The following is a 26,785-nucleotide window of genomic DNA, read 5'->3' on the forward strand; positions in this document are numbered from 1 at the left end:
AGTATCCCTGCCAGGAAAGCACACAAGGGCTGACGACACTAAATCTGGACAGTAATGACGCAAACCTTGTGGTCCTAAAAGCTTGGTTTTCCTTAAGACATGTGGTTGGGGTTTGCAGTGGCCGCAGTGGTCTATGTTTTGGCATGGGCCTTGTTTAAGAGCATTTGCATGATAATTATTTAGCTGTGCACTTATTTTATGTGACTATATGTTATATTATACCAAGAGGATACAGGATTGGGGAACAGATGGTGATTACAATGAGTTAGGGATGGATGGAAGGGGGAAACATTGGTTAAAAGTACAAAACTGCTGAGAGATGGCTCAGCAGTCAGGAGCACTGGCTGCTCTTGTAGAGGACCCAAGTTTGGTTCCTAGCACCCACATGGTGTCTAATAGCTGTCTATAACTCTAATTCCAGAGAATCTGATGTTCTCTTCTGGCCTTTAGGTGTATATATAGTGTACATATATGCACATAGATAAAACTTTGTTGACACAAAAAATAAGCCAAGAAATCTAAAAATAAAGTACAACTCTTCAGTATTTTCATTACAGTTGTTCATGTATGGTATATATGATATTTGCTGGGGCATAGTATATCCAGTTTGCATGCACACAGACCCTTCCACATCTGAAAGGTGGTAAATATGTAAATTAGTTTTTATTAACCATTTCATAATGTATTATTGTACATACTAATATCTTACATTTCTCAAAATTATACTGCAATAAAGTTGGAAAAATAAAATTTTATAGAAGATTTTTTTTTAAAAAAATTGTTTAATGAAGATAGGGAGAAACAGAAAGGTCCTTACTTCCTGTAAATTTTTGTAGCTCTGCAAACACAAGTGTCTAGGGTTTTACTGCTGTGAACAGATACCATGATCAAGGTAACTCATAAGGATATAATTTAATTGGGGCTGCCTTACATGTTCAGAGGTCCAGTCTATTATCATCAAGGTGAGAGGATGGTAGTGTTGGGTCAGGCATAGTGTAGGAGGAGCTAAGAGTTCTACATATTTGAAGACTACTAGGAGACTTGCTTCTAGGCAGCTAGGATGAGGGTCTTAAAGCCATGCTCACAGTGAGACACCTACTCCAATAAGGCCACACTACTCCAACAGGGCCATACCTCCTATAGTGCCACTCCCTGGGCCAAGCATATATAAACCATCGCATTTCACTCCCTGCCCTTCATAGGCTTGTTCAAACACCCGAGTCTATGGGAGCTGTACCTAGCCATGGCATAATAAAAAAGTGCATTTAGTTTAGCTTCCAAAGTCCTCATAGTCTATAGCAGTCTCAACAACATGAAAAGTCCAAAGTTCAGAGTCTCCTTTGAGATTCATACAGTCATTAACTGTAACAGGAAACCAACTGGGAAAACTCCAAATTCTATATATCCATGTCCAATGTCAAAGCAGTCTTTAAATCTCCAATTCCTTTTTTATCTTTGTTGACTGCAACGATGTTCTTTCTCCTGGGCTGTCCCACTCCCTGTTAGCAGCTTTCCTTGGCAGGTATCCCATGACTCTGGCATTTTTGACATCTTAAAGGCTGTAAGGTAACTTGAACTTCAATGTCTGGGATCCACACATGATCTTCTGGGCTCCTCCAAATGGCTGCCATCACTTCTCCAGCTCTGTCCTCTGTAGCACTCTAAGCTTAGGTTGATTCACTCCACTACTGCTGGTACCCTTGGTGGTCATCCATTCCCTGGGGGGTGGGGGGGTTCCACTGCAACTAGGCTTTACCAATAGCCTCTCATAGGCTCTCTTCATGGTGCCAAGCCTCACCTTCTTTGCATGGCCCCTTTAGTCTTGGGCCTTCAACTGCAACTGGGGATGCACCCTCACCAATGGCCTTTTATGGCTTCTCACAGTGCTAAGCCTCAGCAGCTCTTTATGACCCTTTCATACTTTCAAAACCAGTACCATATGGATGACTCTCAAACATTACCAAGTCCAGGTGCAGCACGAGGTCCAACCTTGGCTATCGGGAATACAGCTTCTTTGTGCTCTCAGAAAATACTTCCTAGAAGATTTGACCTAAGTGATGCTGGTCTCTTCTTAATCACCACTAATTTCTTAGTTTCAGCTAACCAGTATCATTTACTCCAGTAGTTTCTTCTATTCTGGGGTTTAACTCTAGAGTCACATGGCCAAAGCTCTGGAGTTCTGCTTCCTATAGCTGGCACATGATCCCTCTTATTATCTTACCAGCTTTCTGTTTTCAACTCCATCACAGTCTAAGCTTGGCTGTGCTGGAACTTGCTCTGTAGATTGACCTTAAACTCAGAGATTTGCATGTCTGTCTCCTGGGATTAAATAATGTACCACCACACCTGGATTTAAGCTTTTATTTACCTAGAGTTTGTTCTGTTTCAGGCTAGTCTTAAGCTCAGTGATCTGCTTCCTTTATCCCCTGGAATTAAAGGTATATATCACTATGCCTGGATTTTATCTCAACTGGGTAGGGAATAACCCAAACTAAAATGTTACAAAGAAAATAGAGTGGGATGTTAAGGCAAGTAACTCTGACTCAGATTTGTAACTGCAAAACGAGGATAATGACTACTATTGGATTTGTGAGGATTCACAATACTGATTGCAGAGAACTGAGTTTGATACTTAAAACACAAAAGATATATTATCAAGATCACTTTTCTTGTCTCAGAGACAATAGCTTCTCCTGGCTGCATAAGATGTCACTTAGGTGGCCATGGGCAGCAGAGTACTTTTGGAGAAGTGGCTGCCTAAACAGGCTACCACATTCATTTCTTCAAATGATTTCTAGGGAGAATGAGGCACAACAAATACTTTTTCTTCCATTCATGAGATGACCTCATAGTCACGTGGTTTTACTGGCAGCAGCACTAATTACTGTGAAACTTAATAAAGGAACCCCAGGGACTGGCTCTTGGCAGATAACATGAACGAACGGGTCACAATGGCTGCAGGCACAGAACTCCATGTTACCCTGCCTCAGAAACCCTAGTACTTACTAGAATACTTACTCATTTTTAAGGCTTTCCTCTGCCTCAAATGCTATAGTCAGTGGTGCATTTAAAACAACTCATTATGAAGTTACAGTGGTTCAGTCTTTTCAACAAAGGTTAAGATTACGACTAAATTCAGAACTCAGACAAGTTTTCTTTGTTTTTCTCTCAAGTCTGAATCACTTCTAGGTTGGTTTCCATACCCCACAAACCATTTTTCTTCAAGACAGGCTATTAGTCCAGTCCTCCCCAACCCTTCCCAAGCTGTTTCTTGGCGAGACATTTCAACAAAATGGGTTAGCTTGTTTTTTTCTTTTCCCGTTTTATCCTCACACTTCAACCATATTTTCTGGTAATATGCATGTCAAGCAAGTAGGTGTTTTACAGTCAGACTTGAAGGCAGTGCTAATGGTGGAAACAATTTCTGAGGGGATGGATGCCAGGGACTGTGACTATTTCACTCATACATCCACAATCTCTAAGACAATCTAGTTTGTGACATATTGCTGACCTGGTTTACAGACAGCTTTTGAAGGACCATCACAGTTCAATGGATAAATGGTAAGGCTCTTCAGTCTTAATCCCTAGACGCTATTTCAGTATTCTAGTTCTTAGCTCTCTGGCTAGGGTACTTGACAGACAGCCCACCAGAAACATCTATTTTTTTGTTTGACTTTATTCATCTGATGAAGTCTGCATGCAAGGCACTTGTACAGATGTGAAATGGGGCAGGGCTAGTAATGTTTTAGTCTCTTTTCAGCAAACTTTCCTCCTAGGGTCTCAGAAGGCATGCTGGGGATTAAAACACTCTGCAAGGGCAAGGCCAAGGCCTCAGCTGAGAAGAAACAGAGCTATGGGAAATTATACAACAGGCTTAGCTGGACTTGTCCCTTACAAGTAGCCTAGAGCAAATCTATGATTAAACTCTGTTCTGGGAACTAATTTAATATGGATGCCCTAGAGTGTTCAGATCTTAGTTTGTTTCTAAAGTCTTTAGAAAAAGTATGCCAGAGTATTTATATATTTTAATTATGATGGGGCTCTCGTAAGAGTTGTTTGGCAATAGATAGCATTGGATAAACATCAAGATCCTGTTTATTTTCTTTAACCACTTTTCTCTCTGTTCCTCATCTTCTTAATTTATTTCTGAAGTTAATTACAGAATATTTTGACTTTCAGTTCATTCTTCATACAGCCTAGCCCTTATGCTATGTATCTGTGCAATATGCTTATCTCAGTGAATAAAACAGTTTTAGAGAACCAAAACCCCTAAAATATAAAGCTGCATTTCTGGCCTCAGTGTAGAAAGAAAATAGTCTAGGCAGTTGTGCTCACAAGCCTTTGCCTCTTGTGCTTAATTTTCTGATGAAGAGTTGATACAAGTTCCTCATGAAATCAAGACAGTTGTCAATAAAGTTTTTTTTTTCTTTGAGACAGGGTTTCTCTGTGTAGTCCTGGCTGTCCTGGAATTCACTCTGTAGTCCAGGCTGGCCTCGAACTCAGAAATCTGCCAGCCTCTGCCTCCCAAGTGCTGGGATTAAAGGCTTTGCCACCAGCAATAAAGTTTTTAAAGTCCGGACTTGATGGAAGTCCTTAGGCTTGAAAACTCACTTAGTGCGAACTTGCATGTCAGATATTTAGTTGTTACTGATGGTATGATCATCCCCACTTTGACAAGAAAGATGCTCAATATGAATAGGACAGTGATATCTACACGTTTTAAGGATTATAGCAGAGTGGCTGGTTAATTGCTCAAACTGGACCATTTTCTACCTAATTCTTCTCCCTGACTTTGTGATGCACAAATGCATTTATGTAAATTGTTTGGCCCTGGAATAACCAGCTAGTTTATGTAGTCACACAATTAGTAAGATAGGAAAATTTGAGAGTTTGATATTTTTCCTTATTTGAGATCATTCAGATTTCTCAGTATTGTCTTTATAGAATCATAGTTTTAAACACTGCACAATCTAGCAAATAATCAGTAGGGATAGCTTATAGCAGTATTTGTTTTTTTCATATACTGAACTTATTAGAAATAAAGTCAGACTATTCAACAAAAATGTAGAAACTATTTTATGTTATAAATTAATGGGGGAGAGGAGAATTTACATTTCTTCTTTCCTCCTTGGCCTCTGAGAATTAAAAATAATTGTTTATTTGTGTAAGAAGTAATGAGATCTTATTTTCTATTGTAATGCCTGGATTTCAGAAGCAAGTACAGGTTCTAATCTCATAGAGCAGGTTTAGCTGAAGGAGATTCCATCCTTGCAGCCAAATAGGCTTCCAGATGAAGGATCATGCACCAAGAACTGTTGTTGGAAAAGAGGATCAAAAAGATCAGTTGACTAAGTGAGAAAGATAAGAAAAGTACAAACAATCGAAAAACCAACCAACCAACCAACCAACCACCCACCCACCCACCCAACCAATCAACCAACTAATCCGACTAAAATCCACCAAAATAAACAAATAACAAATAAACAAAACAAAACAAAACCGAAAATAAAATCAGTCCTAAACATGTTTGGCCTGAGTTGTCTGTTAAGAGAAAATATGACAAGGGACAGAAAGCAAGTAGCTTGTGTCCTGTTAAAAGAGTTTAGAAAGAAAGGAATGAAGCAGTTCTGAACAATGGAGAAAAGGACTAAATCAACCATCATCTCTTATGTGCTGACTCCAGCACACGCATTGAGCTGGTCCTAAAACCATAACTTGATTACCCAACATTTTCAGCAGTCAGGACTTCTGAATGACAGTGGTAATGAGATACAGATGTCTGTTTTACTAGTCCATGACAGGCATGAGAGGCAGTGGTGTATGTCTGAGTTGAATTAACATAGGGGTAAAGAAGTGATGCCACATAACATAGCATGGTCAATTAAATAGGTATTTATGATGTCACACATAAATATATATATATAGCATACACATTTTTTCATTTAAGAATAAAATAATGCATATTTGTGTGTCTGCATGTGTATGGTGTTGTGTATATGAGTAGCAGTGGCTCCTGGATCTCCTGGAGCTGGGGTTACAGATGGTTATGAGCTGCCCAACAATAAAGGCCCTGGGAACCAAATTCTGTTTCTTTCAACAACAGTATATGTTCTTAACTGTTGAGCCGTCTTTCTGTCCCTTAATGTAGTTTCTTTAAAGGGCATCTTGTTAGTTATATACTGCACCATGTTTGTTAGGTACATACTGCACCATGTTGATCCAACTTTGCACTAAATTGAGGGAGAATTTGACCACTTAGAATTCCTACTGGCATTTTTGAAATGTGATGTTACTTTATTTGCAATGTGAAGTATTCCTGGATTCTTTGAAGTCTGATCTATGTTTTTGTGTATTTCTTATTTCTTTAATTATAGAGAGAAAGTCAAATGTGTTTATATTAACAAGCAAATATCATTTTCTATAATATTAAAAACTCAAGCCCAGTTTAGAACAAAATGCCAAGCATAGTTCCTTACACATATTAATGTTCAGGGAAAACATTCTGTTTTATTGGCAATTATTTTTTTTCTTTAGACTTTATTCTAATTTACTCTAATTTATAATTATGGAAGATGGCACCATCCAGGAAAAGGGTAGCTTAGAATGACTGAGGTAAGTTATATCATGAAGTTAAAATAATTTCTCCATTAACAATTTCTTCATATATCTCCAAGGGGTTCCTGAAAGGTCATTATTTTATTTTTGTTGGTGGGTAGGAGTGAGAGTCTTTTCCTCCATTCTCTATTAAATTCATTGCTTTAAATCAAGATTTAAATCCTGAAAAATTATCACTTTTTAACATTCTTCTTTCCATAGTTGATAGACTGAGAGTGGGAGTTTGTTTCCCAGCTCTTTGTCCTTATTACAGGAGAGCTTTCATCATTGGGGCATTAGGATTGCTGAGCATTGCACATGGTTGCATGAAACAATATTGTATAGAAGATGGCCTGGCAGATGGCTTGACAGAATAATGACAAATAACTGAGAAAGTGCAGATATGGAAACTGAAGTGAACTTTGTCCTCAAATTAATCACCATTTTGATTTAGTTGAACATAAATTAATCATTATAGAATGCTCTGATAATTACTATATTCATATTATATTTGGTAGCCTTTTAAAAACATCTAGGCATGCATTTATTCAGTAAGCATTTATCTATGCCTACTATGTATAAAAAAATGCCTGAAAATCTGGAGTCGGTTGTTTTTTATTTTCCAAATCAATCAACCATTGAAATGCTAGCCAAGAACTAAAAATAGCTATCCTTATATCTCAAGCATTTAACATTCTCTAAGCTAGTAACTATATTTAAATGGAAAAGAACAGATGGGTATTTGTTTCCTAAGAGTGTAAGAGATGTTTGTGACAGGGAGTTGTGAGAGTTCAGAGGTTATATAGCACTGGAAATTCTACTGCTGTAGAGACCTGGATGTCCAGCAGGGACCTTTCCTCTCAACCAGAGCTTCTCAACTGTGATTGCACTTGAGAATCCTCTGCTGAGTTCTTAAAGCCCCAATGCAGAGGTCAAATATCACTCTTGATAGAGAAACTCTCTGAAGTTAGGCCTCAGACATCAGACAGCTGTAGTTGGTAAATGGCCTGCTCCAACATGTTTTTGGCTGAGATATGCTATTTAAGGTGCTCTTACAACACTAATAAAATCCATGTATATATATATATAATTTCATGTAATCCCAACTTCAAACTTCAATATCTCTTTCCCACATTTCAGAGGAGAGCAGAAAAGAAGGCTAATTTCAAAGAAGATATCCAATCTATCCCACCCTCCCTTAACATCAACAGCAACAGCCAAGTCTGACCTAGGCAAGCGAAACAAAACCAGCATGACAGCAAAACTCTCTGCTAGTTATGGAGCCCAGAGATTTAAAAACTGCAGAGATTGTGGAGGAAATGCTGGTAATACGTTGGGACTGTTGTTGTGAGGTGGAAGAAAGGGGTATATTAATATGCGTGCAAATGAGGGATCCTGGCACAGCTCGATCATCTGGGGAAGGTGTGTGGGATAGCATCAGCCCCTCAGGCTGGGTGCTAAGGTTTTGGATAAATGGAATCAGGAGGAGTAGCAGGTCTGATTTGTATACTATTTATTCCAAATATTTCACAATATTAGATCGGTGGCCAAGTTATTAAGCCCTACATATGTCAAACTATAAATCAGGATTAAGATTCTCACCCTCAATTAGATGGATGTGTGGTTTGCACTCTACTAGGAAACTCCAAAAGATATGAAATTGCTAATTGTTATGAAAATGTTAAGTGCATTCAAATAAACTCAAATGTTTATTATTTGTAAATGGAAACTAAGCACTACAACTTATAAGAAATTTATTTTGAGTTGTCCTGTTTAGTTCAATCTCAAAAGCACCTTCTCAAGTATTTTTATCATGTGTTAACAGCAAAGTAGAATTAGATCATAAAGAGGCAATGTAGATTTATACTTTTCCTCTTTTATTATTACTTGTGTGAATTTGGATTACAAATTGATTCTTTGCGCTTCAGATTGCCTCCTCATGAACTGGAAGATAATCTTTGTTTTAGAGACTTTAAAATAATTAAAAAATATAAATTTGAGTCTCTTAATCATTTCAATTATTTTATTTCCATTTATTGGTCTACTATTATTGCAAAATCTACAGAAGCACCAATTCTTGCAGACAGAATTACTGTATACATTTTATATAAGGCAAACTTTACTAATAGTGTAAATAAATTCATGTGCTAATGGTTGGGAATAGGTTGCCTATATTCAAACATGTCAGATTTTTTTCTATGAATAAACTCACTGAAATGATTAAGTAGATGATTTAATGTTCCTGATCATTTGTATGTCTTACTCTAAGTTAGGGACTACCTACTCCTATGATACCACAGCCTTGCAGGTCTGAGGAGGAAGAAGACTTCAGCAAATGATCAAGGTGCAGTCTGTTTATGCTCAGTAGATTGTTGGCATGTTAGGCTTAGATTCTGTGTTGCTAGATCTGGTTTTTCAAGAAAAGATAAGTCCACATAAATTTCAAGCCTCTGAATTTTAAAGTGTTGACAACTACTTCTATTTTCTTTCAACATCTTGTGGGCCAAACAAAACACATCTAAATATGCCTGTGTGCTACTAGTGTCCAAACTTTGGCTTGTGAAGGTCTCTTTCATTTGTAAAGCTCTTTATAATATAAGCTCAAAATAATTTCATTTATCTTACAATCAAAGCCCTCCTCCCTCTTGGAAATAGATCTAACTGTATGTGTCAGAAATCAGGCAGAATGCAAACCACCTGAAAACTCACCCATAAAATGTGAGGTACAGGAATCCAATTCTTTTCCCAAGTTTTATGATCTCGCCACGTTTGTCCGCCGCTCCGGTGAGTCTCACAATGCCTACTTTCTTGAGACTGGAAAGCCATTTGTATGCATGGTCATCATCATTTAACACATCTTCAAAATTCAGAGTAGGGAGCTGGAGCTCTGAGCCCCAGTACTGACATTCTGTAGATTAAAAATTAAATGGGTAAAAAACTAGATTATGTTGTTTTTAGAAAAGACACTAACAGTAAAGGAAAACAGTTCACTGGAGTTGATCTTTGACTTACAGTGTTTACTAAATGTTAATCATATCAGGAATGCTGGTCATCAAGTCATTCTTCCTTGACACTGTGCCTATTATACGATTCTTGCCTACAATGTGTCTGGCCTACAATGGTATTCAGTATATCCTATGTATTCAAATACTACAAAAGAGTTGATTAGCTAATGACATGATGGGTCCTGATATCTGTATCCTTAAGACTTCTTAACCCCGGCACTGTCTAAAAGCAATCATGAGATATTGTGTGCATAATAGGCAAGTTGTATCATTTGACTCCAGCGATAAAATTAGGTTTCTGCACTAGAACAACATTGAGACTATTCTGGCAAGACAGCAGGTACAGATTCTTTTTCTTCTTATTTTTTCTTCTTGGAAGCTGTCTCTATGATCAAGTTGTTCCTTAGGGTCAGCATGATGAAAGTGTGTCCCTGGGATACACAGACCCTTGGGTGGCAGTGCCAAAGCAGATAAAGCTGGAATGCCTTACTTTTGTTCTTTTGTTTGTGATGATGAAGTGCTCATAAATAAGTTTGCTTGAGAAAATAGACATAAAAATTATGAATGTGCAAACCACAGTCTCCTAAGGGAAGCAGAACTCAAAGGGCATGCTCACTGACCCACTAATGCTCTTTCTTTGCAGGGAAGGAAACAGCCTCAGTGTAGCAATCTCTCCCAACAAGTAAAAGGATGAGAGCAAACTCAAGAGTCTCACTATCATCCTGAGCAATGCTATTTATCCAACTAGGAAACATGTACTTAATCTATCCCTAAAACCTTTACTTTAAGAATGAAGAATAGGACCAGGGCTCCATATTGGTTCTCGGTCGCCAGAGAAATCAGACTGAGGTACGCAAATATAACCCGAGACCAACATCGCGGGGGTCTAAGCCCGACGGGCGTTGGCCTGCACCCAGGCCCTGGGCTGATCGGGGGTCCACTGGGGTGCAAACCCAGCCAGGAGTTTTTTTTCCTCCCGGGCCGGCGCGCGCACCACCACCATTTTGCCTAAGGGAAACCAGGGAGACCTAGCAGGCAAAACCAAACCTGCTAACAGGCATAGCCCGAGGCGGACATAGCAGGGGTCTCAGACGGTCAGGCCCCGGACTGCCCCCAGGTCCTGGGCTGCTCGGCGGGCCATCTGTGTGCCGACCCAGCCAGGAGGTTGTTTATCGGGGCCGTTTGCGCACCACCGCCATTTTGCCTACGGGAAGCCAGAGAGACCTAGCAGGCAAAACCAAACCAGCTAACAGGCATAGCCCAAGGCGGACATAGCAGGGGTCTCAGACGGTCAGGCCCTGGACTGCCCCCAGGCCCAGGACTGCTCGGTGGGCCATCTGTGTGCCGACCCAGCCAGGAGGTTGTTTATCGGGGCCGTTTGCACACCACCGCCATTTTGCCTACGGGAAGCCAGAGAGACCTAGCAGGCAAAACCAAACCGGCTAACAGGCATAGCCCGAGGCGGACATAGCAGGGGTCTCAGACGGTCAGGCCCTGGACTGCCCCCAGGTCCTGGGCTGCTCGGTGGGCCATCTGTGTGCCAACCCAGCCAGGAGCTTGTTTGCCCTGGCCGGCGCGCACCACCGCCATTTTGCCTACGGGAAGCCAGAGAGACTAGCAGACAAAACCAAACCAGCTAACAGGCATAGCCCAAGGCGGACATAGCAGGGGTCTCAGACGGTCAGGCCCTGGACTGCCCCCAGACCCTGGGCTGCTCATTGGGCCATCTGTGTGCTGACCCAGCCAGGAGGTTGTTAGCCCAGCAGACTCTCCTAGCACTCTCAGGGAACTCGCGCACGCCACCATCCTAGCCACCTGACACAACCAATTAACACCCACAGCTGAGGGGAACTTTGCACCGACATTGGCCTGCCAGGCTTTTGCCTAGACTCAGGGCCTGAGAAGCTAGGCTAGCCTTGTGTGCTCCAACCCGGTTGGGAGTTCTGCTGCCCAGATCAGCCTAGGCGGCAGCACCACATCTCCAAGTCCTGCAAGTGGCTAGCTGGGTTTCCGGGCGGCCTGCTGGGAGAAGTCAGTGTGCTCCAGTGAATCCAGCGGGCCCCAGCGGGAGCCTTCGGGTGCCTGCTTTGGGATCTGAACAGCCTGGGCAGCAGCACCCTGTCTACAAGCAGCGCAGGAAGTAAGCTGTGCAACAGAGGCCAACTGGGAAGGGGCAGCTTGCACTGGTGAGTCCAGCACTGACAAGAAAAACTAACACCAGTGAGAACTAGATGGCAAAAGGCAAACGCAGGAACTTCACTAACAGAAATCAAGGCAATATGGCAACATCTGAACCCAATTCTCCTCTACCAACATGTCCTGGATACCCCATCACACCAGTAAAACAAGATTTGGATTTAAAATCACTGGTCATGATGCTGGTACAGGAACACATGAAGGACATACTTAAAGAAATTCAGGAGAAAATGGATCAAAAGTTAGAAGCCCTTGCAAGGGAAACACAAAAATTATTGAAAGAAATCCAGGAGAATACAAAAGCCAACAAGGAGGAAATGCAAAAAACACTTAAAGAAATACAGGAGAACTTTGGTCAACAGGCTGAGGTCATGAAAGACGAAACACAAAAATCTCTTAAAGAAATACAGGAGAACTTTGGTCAACAGACTGAGGTCATGAAAGAGGAAACACAAAAATCTCTTAAAGAATTACAGGAAAGCACAAACAAGCAAGTGAAGGAGCTAAGCAAAACCATCCAGGATCTAAAATCAGAAGTAGAAACAACTAAGAAAACTCAAAGGGAGACAACTTTGGAGATAGAAAGCCTTGGGAAGAAATCAGGGGACAGAGATGCAAATATCAACAACAGAATACAAGAGATAGAAGAAAGAATCTCAGATGCTGAAGATTCCATAGAAACCATGGACTCAACAGTTAAAGAAAATGCAAAATGCAAAAAGCTTGTAACCCAAAATATCCAGGAAATCCAGGACACAATGAGAAGACCAAACCTAAGGATTATAGGCATAGATGAGAGTGAAGATTTACAACTTAAAGGGCCAGCAAATATCTTCAATAAAATTATGGAAGAAAACTTCCCTAACCTAAAGAGAGAGATGCCCATGAATATACAAGAAGCCTACAGAACTCCAAACAGACTGGACCAGAACAGAAATACTTCCCGTCACATAATAATCAAAACACCAAATGTTCTAAACAAAGAAAGAATACTAAAGGCAGTAAGAGAAAAAGGCCAAGTAACATATAAAGGAAGACCTATCAGAATCACAGCAGACTTTTCACCTGAGACTATGAAGGCTAGAAGGTCCTGGGCAGATCTCATGCAGACTCTAAGAGAACACAAATGCCAACCAAAACTACTATATCCAGCAAAACTCTCAATCACCATAGATGGAGAAACTAAGATATTTCATGACAAAACCAAGTTTACCCAATATCTATCCACAAACCCGGCCCTAAAAAGGATAATAGGAGGACAACACCAATACAAGGAGGGAAACTACACTCTGGAAAAAGCAAGATAGTAACCTTTCATCAAACCCAAAAGAAGTTAAGCATTCAAATTTAAAAAATAACGTCAAAAATGATAGGAAGTAACAATCACTATTCCTTAATATCTCTTAACATCAATGGACTTAATGCCCCAATAAAAAGACACAGACTAACTGAATGGATACGTAAACAGGACCCTACATTTTGCTGCTTACAGGAAACACACCTCAGGGTCAAAGACAAACACTACCTTAGAGTAAAAGGCTGGAAGACAATTTTACAAGCAAATGGACTCAGGAAACAAGCTGGAGTAGCCATTTTAATATCAGATAAAATTGACTTTCAACCCAAAGTCATCAAAAGGGACCCTGAGGGACACTTCTTCCTGGTCAAAGGAAAAATACAAAAAGAAGAACTGTCAATCCTGAACATCTATGCCCCAAATGCAAGGGCACCCTCTTTCGTAAAAGAAACTCTATTAAAACTAAAAGCACACATTGCACCTAACACAATAATTGTGGGTGACTTCAACACTGCACTTTCCTCAATGGACCGATCAGGAAAACAGAAACTAAACAGGGACACAATGAAACTAATTGAAGCTTTGGACCAATTAGATTTAACAGATATATATAGAACATTCTATCCTAAAACAAAAGAATATACCTTTTTCTCAGCACCTCATGGTACCTTCTCCAAAATCGACCATATAATTGGTCACAAGACAGACCTCAACAAATATAAGAAGATAGAACTAATCCCATGCCTCCTATCTGATCACTATGGAGTAAAAGTGGTCTTCAATAGCAACAGAAACAACAGAAAACCCACATACACGTGGAAACTGAACAATACTCTACTCAATGATACCTTGGTCAAGGAAGAAATAAAGAAAGAAATTAAAGACTTTTTAGAACACAATGAAAATGAAAACACAACATACCCAAATCTATGGGACACAATGAAAGCAGTGCTAAGAGGAAAACTCATAGCCCTGAGTGCCTCCAAAAAGAAAATGGAGAGAGCATACATTACCAGCTTAATGACACACCTGAAAGCCCTAGAACAAAAAGAAGCTATTTCGCCCAGGAGGAGTAGAAGGCAGGAAATCATCAAACTCAGGGCCGAAATCAATCAAGTAGAAACAAAGAGAACCATACAAAAAATCACCAAAACCAGGAGCTGGTTCTTTGAGAAAATCAACAAGATAGATAAACCCTTAGCCAGACTGACCAAAGGGCACAGAGAAAGTATCCAAATTAACAAACTTAGAAATGAAAAGGGAGATATAACAACGGAAACTGAGGAAATCCAAAAAATCATCAGATCCTACTACAAGAGCCTGTACTCAACACAACTGGAGAATCTGGAGGAAATGGACAATTTCCTTGACAGATACCAAATACCAAAATTAAATCAGGACAAACTAGACCATCTAAACAGTCCCATAATGCCTAAAGAAATAGAAGGAGTCATAGAAAGTCTTCCAACCAAAAAAAGCACAGGACCAGATGGCTTTAGTGCAGAATTCTACCAGACCTTCAAAGAAGAGTTAACACCAATACTCTTCAAACTATTCCACAAAATAGAAACAGAAGGAACACTACCCAATTCCTTCTATGAAGCCACAATTACGCTGATACCAAAGCCACAAAAAGATCCAACAAAGAAAGAGAACTTCAGACCAATTTCCCTTATGAACATCGATGCAAAAATACTCAATAAAATTCTTGCCAACCGAATCCAAGAACACATCAAAACGATCATCCACCATGATCAAGTAGGCTTTATCCCGGGAATGCAGGGTTGGTTCAATATACGGAAATCCATCAATACAATCCACTACATAAACAAACTCAAAGAACAAAACCACATGGTCATTTCATTGGATGCTGAAAAAGCATTTGACAAAATTCAGCATCCCTTCATGCTTAAAGTCTTGGAGAGAACAGGAATTCAAGGCCCATACCTAAACATAGTAAAAGCAATATACAGCAAACCGGTAGCCAGCATCAAACTAAATGGAGAGAAACTTGAAGCAATCCCACTGAAATCAGGGACCAGACAAGGCTGCCCCCTTTCTCCTTATCTTTTCAATATTGTACTTGAGGTACTAGCTCGGGCAATTCGACAACATAAGGAGGTCAAAGGGATACAAATTGGAAAGGAAGAAGTCAAACTATCATTATTTGCAGACGACATGATCGTCTACCTAAGTGACCCAAAGAACTCCACTAGAGAGCTCCTACAGCTGATAAAGAACTTCAGCAAAGTGGCAGGTTATAAAATCAACTCAAGCAAATCAGTGGCCTTCCTATACTCAAAGGATAAGCAGGCTGAGAAAGAAATTAGGGAAATGACCCCCTTCACAATAGCCTCAAACAGTATAAAGTATCTTGGGGTGACTCTTACCAAACATGTGAAAGATCTGTATGACAAGAACTTCAAGACTCTGAAGAAGGAAATGGAAGAAGACCTCAAAAAATGGGAAAACCTCCCATGCTCATGGATCGGTAGAATCAATATAGTTAAAATGGCCATTTTGCCTAAAGCACTATACAGATTCTATGCAATACCCATCAAAATCCCAACTCAATTCTTCACAGAGTTAGAAAGAGCAATTATCAAATTCATCTGGAACAACAAAAAACCCAGGATAGCTAAAACTATTCTCAGCAACAAAAGAAAATCTGGGGGAATCAGTATCCCTGACCTCAAGCAATACTACAGAGCAATAGTGTTAAAAACTGCATGGTATTGGTACAGTGACAGACAGGAGGATCGATGGAACAGGATTGAAGATCCAGAAATGAACCCACACACCTATGGCCACTTGATCCTCGACAAAGAGGCTGAAAACATCCAATGGAAAAAAGATAGCCTTTTCAACAAATGGTGCTGGTTCAACTGGAGGTCAGCATGCAGAAGAATGGGAATTGATCCATCCTTGTCTCCTTGTACTAAGCTCAAATCCAAATGGATCAAGGACCTCCACATAAAGCCAGACACTCTGAAGCTAATAGAAAAGAAACTGGGGAAGACCCTTGAGGACATCGGTACACGGAGAAAGTTTCTGAACAGAACACCAATAGCGTATGCTCTAAGAGCAAGAATTGACAAATGGGACCTCATAAAATTACAAAGTTTCTGTAAGGCAAAGGACACCATCAAGAGGACAAATCGGCAACCAACAAATTGGGAAAATATCTTCACCAATCCTACATCAGATAGAGGGCTAATATCCAATATATATAAAGAACTCAAGAAGTTAGACTCCAGAAAACCAAACAACCCTATTAAAAAATGGGGTACAGAGTTAAACAAAGAATTCTCACCTGAAGAACTTCGGATGGCGGAGAAGCATCTTAAAAAATGCTCAACTTCATTAGTCATTAGGGAAATGCAAATCAAAACAACCCTAAGATTTCATCTTACACCAGTCAGAATGGCTAAGATTAAAAATTCATGAGACAGCAGGTGTTGGAGAGGGTGTGGAGAAAGAGGAACACTCCTCCACTGCTGGTGGGGTTGCAAATTGGTACAACCACTCTGGAAATCAGTCTGGCGGTTCCTCCGAAAACTGGGCACCTCACTTCCAGAAGATCCTGCTATACCACTCCTGGGCATATACCCAGAAGACTCCCCACCATGTAATAAGGATACATGTTCTACTATGTTCATAGCAGCCCTATTTATAATTTCCAGATGCTGGAAAGAACCCAGGTATCCCTCAACAGAAGAGTGGATGCAAAAAATGTGGTATATCTACACAATGGAGTACTATTCAGCCATTAGAAACAACGAATTCATGAAATTCTTAGGCAAATGGATGGAGCTAGAGAATATCATACTCAGTGAGGTAACCCAGACTCAAAAGGTGAATCATGGTATGCATTCACTAATAAGTGGATATTAGCCTAGAAAACTGGAATGCCCAAAACATAATCCACACATCAAATGAGGTACAAGAAGAAAGGAGGAGTGGCCCCTGGTTCTGGAAAGACTCAGTGAAACAGTATTCAGCAAAACCAGAACGGGGAAGTGGGAAGGGGTGGATGGGAGGACAGGGGAAGAGAAGGGGGCTTACGAGACTTTCGGGGAGTGGGGGGGCTAGAAAAGGGGAAATCATTTGAAATGTAAATAAATTATATCGAATAAAAAAAAGTAAAAAAAAAAAAGAATGAAGAATGGGTCAGTGGAACTTTTCCTCTTTGAGGTCAACATGGCTATTTCTTTTGTAATAGAAACCTTTTAGGGGATAGTAGATTTAGATTTAACAGTGAAAAGATGCATGCAAATGCAGAGAGCCACTTACTACACTAATAAGGGTTAGGGTTAGGGTTAGGGTTAGGGTTAGGGTTAGGGTTAGGGTTAGGGTTAGGGTTAGGGTTAAAGACCATGATCCATGGTAATCTCTAGAGAAATTTAATTTTCCAGCTCCATGAAAATCCCCTCAGATTATTGGTAATTTACACATGAGCATAGATTATAATTTTTAGAAAATGATTTCTATTGTCATGAAAGCTGCATAGACAGAGGCTTACCATAATAATGTTAAGTAGAACTTTCCAAATCTGTGGAAATATCATCTGTGTGTTCAGGAACCAGAGCTACTAGCGACACATTAACCCTCAATTTATGAGCAATAGGATAGGGAATCAATTTTTCCATTTATTTGCTTTTAATTTTTAGTTAAATGTTGAACCCTTTGTATGCAACGGGTTTTGTCATAGACACAGCATGCTGGGGAGGAAAGGAGGCAGAGCAGCCTGCCTTTAAATCAATGTTCTGCCTTTTACCAGCTTGTTCCCGCAAGTCCGAGTTTCAGCTTACTTTCCTAAACAGAGATTCTTACCTTCTCTCTGCAGCTCGTTTGTAACTGTTTCATGTGACTATACAGAGAATCTATTATAGCAAATCACACATAGTTTTTTATAATTATAATGCATTCCCTAACATTTGCTAATAATTTCTAGGAGTCATACATAGCGCTTGATGTTTTACAGTTTTATTTCTTTTATTGCCACAACAAATATGTGCAGTAGATGTTTTTAGGATTGTCAAATTCAAAGGGTGAACAGTAGCCCAAGGCATGCAGCTAGCAATTTTCAGTGCTAGTTGGTCAAATCCACGTGACAGATCCCAATGGTTACTTGAACATATAACTTGATGCTTCAAAATACTATCATCATGAACATTTTTTTTGAAGTTATAATTACATTTATTTTCAAAGTGTGATGATTATTTTTCTTTGCTTTTCTGTGGTGCTGAGATTGAGTTGAGAGTTCTTGTAGGACAGGGAAATGCTTCACCTAACTTTTTTCTTTTTCTTGTTCTTTTTTATTTGACATATTCGTTATTTATATCTCAAATGATTTCTGCTTTTCTCCTCCCCCCTCCCTGAAAGTCCCATAAGTCCTCTTCTCTCCCCTTGTTCCCCAATCAACCCCTTCATGCTTCCCTGTCCTGGTATTCCCCTATACTGCAGCATTAAGCCTTTCCAGGACCAGGGGCCTCTCCTTTTTTCTTCTTGGGCATCATTTGATATGTAAATTGTTTCTTGGGTATTCCAAGTTTCTGGGCTAATATCCACTTATCAGTGAGTGTATACCATGTGTGTTATTTTGTGATTGGGTCAACTTACTCAGGATTACATTCTCCAGTTCCACCCACTTGCCTAAGAATTTCATGAATTCATTGTTTTTAATAGCTGAGTAGTATTCCATAGTGTAAATATACCACATTTTCTGTATCCATTCCTCCATTGAGGAATATTTGGATTCTTTCGAGCTTCTGGCTATTATAAATAGGGCTGCTGTGAACATAGTGGGGCATGTGTCCTTATTACATACTGGGGAATCCTCTGGGTATATGCCTAGGAGTGGCATAGTGGGGTCCTCCGGTATTATCATGCCCAGTTTTCTGAGGAACCACGAGACTGATTTCCAGAGTGGTTGTACCAGCTTACAACCCCACCAGCAGTGGAGGAGTGTTCCTCTTTCTCCACATCCTCACCAGCTTCTGTTTTCTCCTGAGTTTTTGATCTTAGTCATTCTGATTTGTGTGAGGTGAAATTTCAGGATGGTTTTGATTTGCATTTCCCTTATGACAAAGGATGCTGAACATTTCTTTAGGTGCTTCTCAGCCATTCGATATTCCTCAGGTGAAAATTCTTTGTTTAGCCCTGTACCCCATTTTTTAATAGGGTTATTAGGCTCTCTGGAGTCTACCTTCTTGAGTTCTTTGTATGTATTGGATATTAGCCCTCTGTTGGATGTAGGGTTGATATCTTTTCCCAATTTGTTGGTTGCCATTTTGTCCTTTTGACAGTGTCCTTTACCTTACAGAAACTTTAATTTTATGAGGTTCCATTTGTCAATTCTTGCTCTTAGAGCATAAGCTCTTAGTGTTTTGTTCAGGAAACATTTTCCCCTGTGCCCATGTGCTCAAGGGTCTTCTCTGGTTTCTTTTATATTAGTTTCAGTGTGTCTGGTTTTATGTGGAGGTCCTTGATCCACTTGGACTTGAGCTTAGTACAAGGAGATAAGAATGGATCAATTTGCATTCTTTTGCATGCTGACCTCCAGTTGAACCAGCATCATTTGTTGAAAAGGCTATCTTTTCTCTACTGGATGGTTGTAGCTCCTTTGTCAAAGATCAAGTGACCATAGGGGTGTGGGTTCATTTCTGGGTCTTCAGTTCTATTCCATTGATCTACCTGCCTGTCACTGTACCAATACCATGTTGTTTTTAAACAACATTGCTCCGTAGTACTGCTTGAGGTTGGGGATACTGATTCCCCCAGAAGTTCTTTTACTGTTGAGAATAGTTTTAGCTATCCTGGGTTTCTTGTTATTCCAGATGAATTTGAGAATTGCTCTTTCTAACTCTATGAAGAATTGAGTTGGGATTTTGATGGGGATTGCATTCAATCTGTATACTGCTTTTGGCAAGATGGCCATTTTTACTATATTAATCCTGCCAATCCAAAAGCATGGAAGATTTTTTCATCTTTGGAGGTCTTCTTGGATTTCTTTCTTCAGAGACTTGAAGTTCCTGTCATACAGATCTTTTACTTGTTTGGTTAGAGTCACACCAAGATACTTTATATTGTTTGTGGCTATTGTGAAGGGTTTTCCTAATTTCTTTCTCAGCCTGTTTATCCTTTTAGTATAGGAAGGCTACTGATTTGCTTGAGTTAATTTTATATCCAGCCATTTTGCTGAAGTTTTTTTATCTGCTGTAGGAGTTCTTTGGTGGAGTTTTTTGGGTCACTTAATTATTCTATCATATCATCTGCAAATAGTGATATTTTGACTTCTTTCTTTCCAATTTGTATCCCTTTGACCTCCTTATATTGTCTAATTGCTGTAGCTAGAACTTCAAGTACTATATTGAAAAGATATGGAGAGAGGGCAGCTTTGTCTAGTTACTGATTTTAGTGGGATTACTTCAAGTTTCTCTCCATTTAGTTTGATGTTGGCTACTGGTCTGCTGTATATTGCTTTTACTATGTTTAGATATGAGCCTTGAATTCCTGTTTTTTCCAACACCTTTAACATGAAAGGATGCTAAATTTTGTCAAATGCTTTTTCAGCATCTAATAAAATGACCAGGTGGTTTTTTTCTTTGAGTTTGTTTATGTAGTGGATTACATTGATGGATTTTTGTATATTGAATCATCCCTGCATCCCTGTGATGAAGCCTACTTGCTCATGGTGAATGATCACTTTGATGTGTTCTTGGATTCAGTTGGCAAGAATTTAATTGATTATTTTTGCACTGATATTCATAAGGGAAATTGGTCTAAAGTTCTATTTCTTTGTTGGATCTTTGTGTGGTTTTGGAATCAGTGAAATTATGGCTTCATAGAACGAGTTGGAAAGTGTTCCTTCTGTTTCAATTTTGTGGAATAGTTTTAAGAGTATTGGGTGTTAGGTCTTCTTTGAAGGCATGATAGAGTTCTGCACCAAAAAGTATCTGGACTTAGATCTTAGACATCTTAGACTGTCAATGACCACTTCTATTTCTTTAGGGGTTATGGGACCATTTAGATGGTCTATCTGATCCTGATTAAACTTTGGTAGTTGGTTTCTGTCTATGAAATTGTCCATTTCATCCAGATTTTCCAGTTGTGTTGAATATAGGCTTTTGTAGTAGGATCTGATAATTTTTTGAATTTCCTCAGTTTCTGATTTTGTTAATTTGGATACTGTCTATGTGCCCTCTGATTAGACTGGCTAAATGTTTATCTGTCTTGTTGATTTTCTCAAAGAACCAGCTCCTAGTTTTGTTGATTCTTTGTATAGTTCACCTAACTTTTAAATTTAAAATTTTAAAATCAGATTTCTCATTTTGAGATACCTACAAATGCCTTTCTGAAATCAGAGAGTAAAGGCTAAAGGCAATTTTGAACTGGTAACAGAATATAAACCACTAAATGCTTCACTGTTTAAAATGTGATTTGCAGAGATGGTCCTATGTGTAGCTCATTGCCAAATCCAACCTATGATCTTGAATATAGATTAATTTAATTATCAGACAGGATACTACGTTTCACTAAATATGCCTTACAAAGCATTCTGTGATGTCTGCACAGAATAATTAATCATCAACATCCAGAGAGTGATTTCAAAACATGTTCCCGTTTTCCTCCAATTGCAAAGGAGAACTGTCAGGGGATGCAAAAGAAAATACATTTGACCAGAGTCAAACATTTGTCCGGAGAATACATTAACAACAAACGTAAGTTTCACACTTGGGTCTGCATACATAAACAGAACAGAAATGATGGAATACTTAAGGTATGGGCCACCCTTCCTCATTTAACTTATGGCCTTACTAATGAATACTTCCTTGAACATACGCTTCACACATCATAAAATTTATGATCGGGCTCCATGCCGGGTTTCAAGGAACTGTTTGTGTAAGCGTTCCTACTGAGGGCTAAACATCACATTCCTGGGCCCTGAGTTATGTTTCAGAAAGGAAAAGACACAAAGAAGGTCTTTAGTTAGAGATTCATGAGCACAGAAAGCTGGTTTTGAATGTTATTTCAAAAATTTAGGACCTCCTGTCCACCTGCACCATGCTGGGTTTTTGGCTCTGAAATGGCTTCTCTAATGTACACAGCATCAGTTAAATTTTTACTCTTTTTAAAATATCTTCATGGTGTGTTTATTATATTTCATTTCATAACAATGTATAATAAAACAATATAATAATCATTTTATTATATTTCTGGCTTTTTCCTTATGAATAACTTTTAAGGGTTCCACTAAAACACAATTATTATTCCTAAGAGAGGAGAGAAGCCAGAGAAAAAAATGGGGGTTGAGTCTCTTTCCTTCACTGGATGGGTGCTGTACTCTTCCTGGTCTTGTCCAGGGAACTCTTCATAGCTTCAGGACTCTGCTCACTTGTCCTCTCAGCATTCAGATGAGATGAGGATTTGAAGACAAGAAGGTAATGTGGTGGAAAACTTGGAAGCACTAAGAGGGAGGGAAGCCTCTGTAAGGACTGCTAGTGTATAGATCACTGCTGCTGGCACCACTGTTCACCAGTGTGGGACCTTATGGGGACACTTCTGTATACATCTGTAGTGTCTCTTGGCTATGGATTAAATATCATAGCACCCTTCATTGACTGACAGCTTCTCTTCCTGGTATCCACTTCTGGGTTCTTCCAGATAGGAATATCCCTTTATACCAGGAAAGAGAATGGTAGTTTCATAATAAGACAGTGGCATTTATGAATTGAAATGTAGCAGTAGCTTCTGAAATGGTTTGGTTCTGGAAACGTGCTGGGTTTGCTCATCAAGGGTCAGGTGTTTTCTTCTTGGCTCAGGCATGGAACATACCAGAGTGCTTATCTCTTCATGTTGAAATCCTATCAACATCTATTCGTTAAAAGTTGTTATATGCATAAAGATTGCCTGCATGTAATATTTGTAAGAATATATAAGCATTATAATTGAGTTACCTCTTTGGAAAATGGGGTAGATAGTTAAAGAAACAAATACAAATATATAATAATAATAATATTGTGTCAAGTGCTTATGAAGTTTGTAATAATGGTAAAGAGTTGCTTGGAGTGGAAAGTGAACTAGTTCAGACACAGAACTTCATCTCTGCTTCTCCTGCTAAATTACAAGAGCCTCACAAACAATGGAGATCATGTTATTTGTCTTTATGTTCCTATAAATAATGTCTTTGCCTGGCATGCCTATTACCATAAGTAGACTTTACAGAACAAATTGTGCTCTGCACCTTTACTCTTTTCTCACTAGACTTCAATTCAGGACATATCTAAGTCTTTTATTTTAAGATTTATTTATTTTTATTTTATGTATAAAATGTTTTGTCTCCATTATGTAAGTGTATCATATGTTGGCAGTGCCTGCAAAGGTCAGATGAGTGCATCAGATCCCCTAGAACTGGAGTTATTGATGGTTATGAGCTACCATGTGGGTTCTGAGAATCAAACCCCGATTTTCTGGAAGACCAGAAGCACAGAGCCATCTTTCTAGCCTACCTCTAAAGTCTAGACTGAATTGTATGTGAATTATAAATGTGGCTTCTAAACAAATCTTAGCTTTCTGGGAGAAGAGAAACAGATTATTTTTTAAATTTTTATGACACTGGAATATTGTATATCCATAGCTCTGTGACAAGAATGGCTACCTATCTGGAGAATGCAATACAAAAAAGCATCCAAGTGGCATCTGTAGGATGTCTAAAGGGGAAGGAGCACTTAAAATTCCAGGCTTTCTTCTAAGCATCTTTACAACAATTCCATAATGTATGCACCATCGTTCCTTCAGTTTATAGATAAAGACCTGGACACAAGAGCCTAGATCAGAGCCCAATATCACACAGATAACCTTTGTGTTCAAACTGGAGCAGCTAGCCCCTCAGACTGCAGAAACCAAGAAGAGAGAATTACATACTAAGAGAAATCAGCTCAAAAAATTTTAGGAAATGGGATTGCTATCCAAGATTTAGTGTAGACTAAGAAAATAGGTAATTCTATCTTACTCTATGCCCTTTCTGTGGTTATCCTGCAAGATATCCAAAATATAAGGTTACTGAACACTGTCTTTCATTATTTTAATTATCTGGTATGCATATACGTATGGAACAGCTAACTGAAGATAAATAACAAACTTCACAAACTGCATCCTTATGCAGAGGAACAACCTGTTTGCCACCTTTCTTATAAAGATTTATTTTTAAGTGTGCATGCATTTGTGCATTCCTGTGTGCATGTGTGTATGTGCATGTGTGTATATCATGTGTATGACTTCCCACAGAGGCAAGAAGTGAGTGTTGAGTGTCAGAATCCCTTAGCTGGAGTTGCAGTTGAGAGATGCTCAATTTTGGGGCTGGAAACTGAACTTAGGGTCTCTGTAAGAGCAGGATGCACACTGAACTTCTATGTCATCTCTCCAGTGCTGCCATCTCCCTTTAAGAACTCCAGTTGTATATTTAGAATCGCACTGAATGTAGATGTCACAGAAATGACATAAGGTCAGCTGCTGTGCTATTTTTCTAATGTAACTAAATTCCTTTCTCTTGATATGACTTCATGGTTTGTGAAACCCCATCTGCAGCATTCTGTTTTCCACTGGATACTATGTTTTAATGTGCAAAATCCCATGATTTCCTCAATGGAATGCGGTTTTAACTGGTCCGGACCATGCCCCCATAGTGAACTCACTGCTATATTTTTACTGATAAGATCATATCTCTTTGGCAGCTTTAACCTTTTGGGATCATCTTAGCTCTCCTGTTAACTAGAAAGATAAGAACTGAGTATTCTCCGACTATTCTCCCATTGCTTGCCTACTTCATTTCTGAAACTAGTTCATTGCAAAATCCACAAGTTCGCGTAGAGATGAGGATGCAGGTTCCACCTTACAAGAACCTTGTGTCAAAGCCAATGATTTGAGATTTGAACAGTCATTTTTGGGTTCAATGCTTTCCATCTGCATAGATTTTGGGAGGCAAGAAACTCTGTGTTAGCTGTCTAGCTAACATGGTATAAAAATAAGCAATCAAGCTATGGAACTATAATGAGATAATACCACTGAAGAACACAGTGGCTCCACTGCCTAATTGAATTTGCCTTTGTGCTGCAAGTAATCTAGATGAAGATATAAGAGGAACTGTGCCCACTCCACGGCCATGTATCTATATTTAAAATATACAGACTCTTCTAGCTCTTTATCAAAGTCTCTAGTCTCAAGTTTCCACACATCCTCCTCGATTTTGGTCTCAAAAAATGATGTTACTCATTTCAGGGTAAAACAATGCAAAAACTCAAGAAATCTCATCCACTCTCACCTTCTCACTCACCAACTTGCGTGTGTGTGTGTGTGTGTGTGTGTGTGTGTGTGTGTGTGTGTGTATTTATTACTCTTTGAGGAACTGCAGGTAAGTCAGTACTTTTTTTTGCCTCTTTCATCACAACTTCTAAGGGCTTAAATTCTTTTCCTGTTTTTCTCTATATTGCATTTTTAACCCCAGTATATGGTGGCTGTTATTCAATAGTCACCCATCAGGATAATGAATAAATGTCCAGTGCATGGTCAGTCAGCTGAGTCTGCTACCAAAGTGGTTATTTATCAGGATTTAATCAGCTAACGGAGTGGATAATGACCAGCTAATGCAACGTCTGCATTGGCAGATAGGTGCACACACATGGATCACAGTAGTCACAGAAAGAGGAGGAAGGTGTTCATTAATGCAGATACTCTTTGATTAACTCTTGGCTCTGTTACTCTTTCTTACTCCTTGAACTAGTTTTAAATTTCTACTGACCTCGTTTCTTGCTGAGATTAAATAGGTCAATACTTAATAAACGATCTCAGTGATTCTTATGGTAAATGCTTAAACACAGGAAGGACATATGGTGGCAGTAGAGTCTACAGAGGGTTGGTAGTAGCTCTGGTAAGATGTGGCCATGATGGCTTATTTTTGGTGATCGAACAAATTGAATGGTACAAATACCTATATTTCATCACTGACTTCCACATCTGGCCAAGAATGGTTTTGGCTTATATCACATGAGCTAGGATATGAGCCTTTCTTGCTAATGAAAAAGAAAATCACACATATGTGCTTCTTGATTTTTGACAAGGGTTTGTAAATATATTCTCTGCACTAAACTACCTTTCCACCATTACAAGAAACTTAAGTAAACACAGTTCTCTTAGAGAAAACCAGTTCTGTACAAATCTCTTTCTATGTGAAATGCAAGTAGATTTGAGAGACTCTTGACAGTTACCTGTGAGTTTTCACTTCTTGAGGCATGTGCTTTGCAAATAAAGCAGGGATTCTAGCTATGGGCAGAGAAGTCACATTCTGATGAAATGCATGGCAAAGAAAGGTTTTGCTATAAAAGGGGCACATGTGGTTGAGACGAGATGGTTTTTGGTGTGCAATGTTCTCAGTTTTCATTGCTGAAAAAATGAAATAGACTGTCTCAATGGGGAGATTTTCTTTAGATTCTCTCATTTTTTAAAAGAAATTCAGTTTCAATAACAAAAGTCATTAAATTCAGAGAGTAATGTAAAATATTTTAGCAACAAAGAGATAGGAAAAGCAAGGATTCGTTCATGTTGAAACCAATTAACAAGAAATAACAGGTCCCTTTATATGATTGTACGATGTGTTTTTTTTTCCATTTTATCTCAGTCAATTATAAATTTTACA

The 26,785-nt window shown here is 39.2% G+C and overlaps 1 protein-coding gene across 1 annotated transcript in view; it reads right to left on the bottom strand.

Annotated features, from left to right (window-relative positions):
• Positions 1-26,785, bottom strand: part of Bbox1 (gamma-butyrobetaine hydroxylase 1) — a 49,245-nt gene that overhangs the window by 16,847 nt on the left and 5,613 nt on the right. The window contains exon 3 of the mRNA XM_052181393.1: positions 9,304-9,502. Within this exon, the coding sequence (XP_052037353.1) occupies positions 9,304-9,502 (199 nt within the window). The remainder of the gene's footprint in view (positions 1-9,303; positions 9,503-26,785) is intronic.

This window comes from Apodemus sylvaticus, chromosome 5, assembly GCF_947179515.1.
Source record: "Apodemus sylvaticus chromosome 5, mApoSyl1.1, whole genome shotgun sequence".
NCBI lineage: Eukaryota > Metazoa > Chordata > Mammalia > Rodentia > Muridae > Apodemus > Apodemus sylvaticus.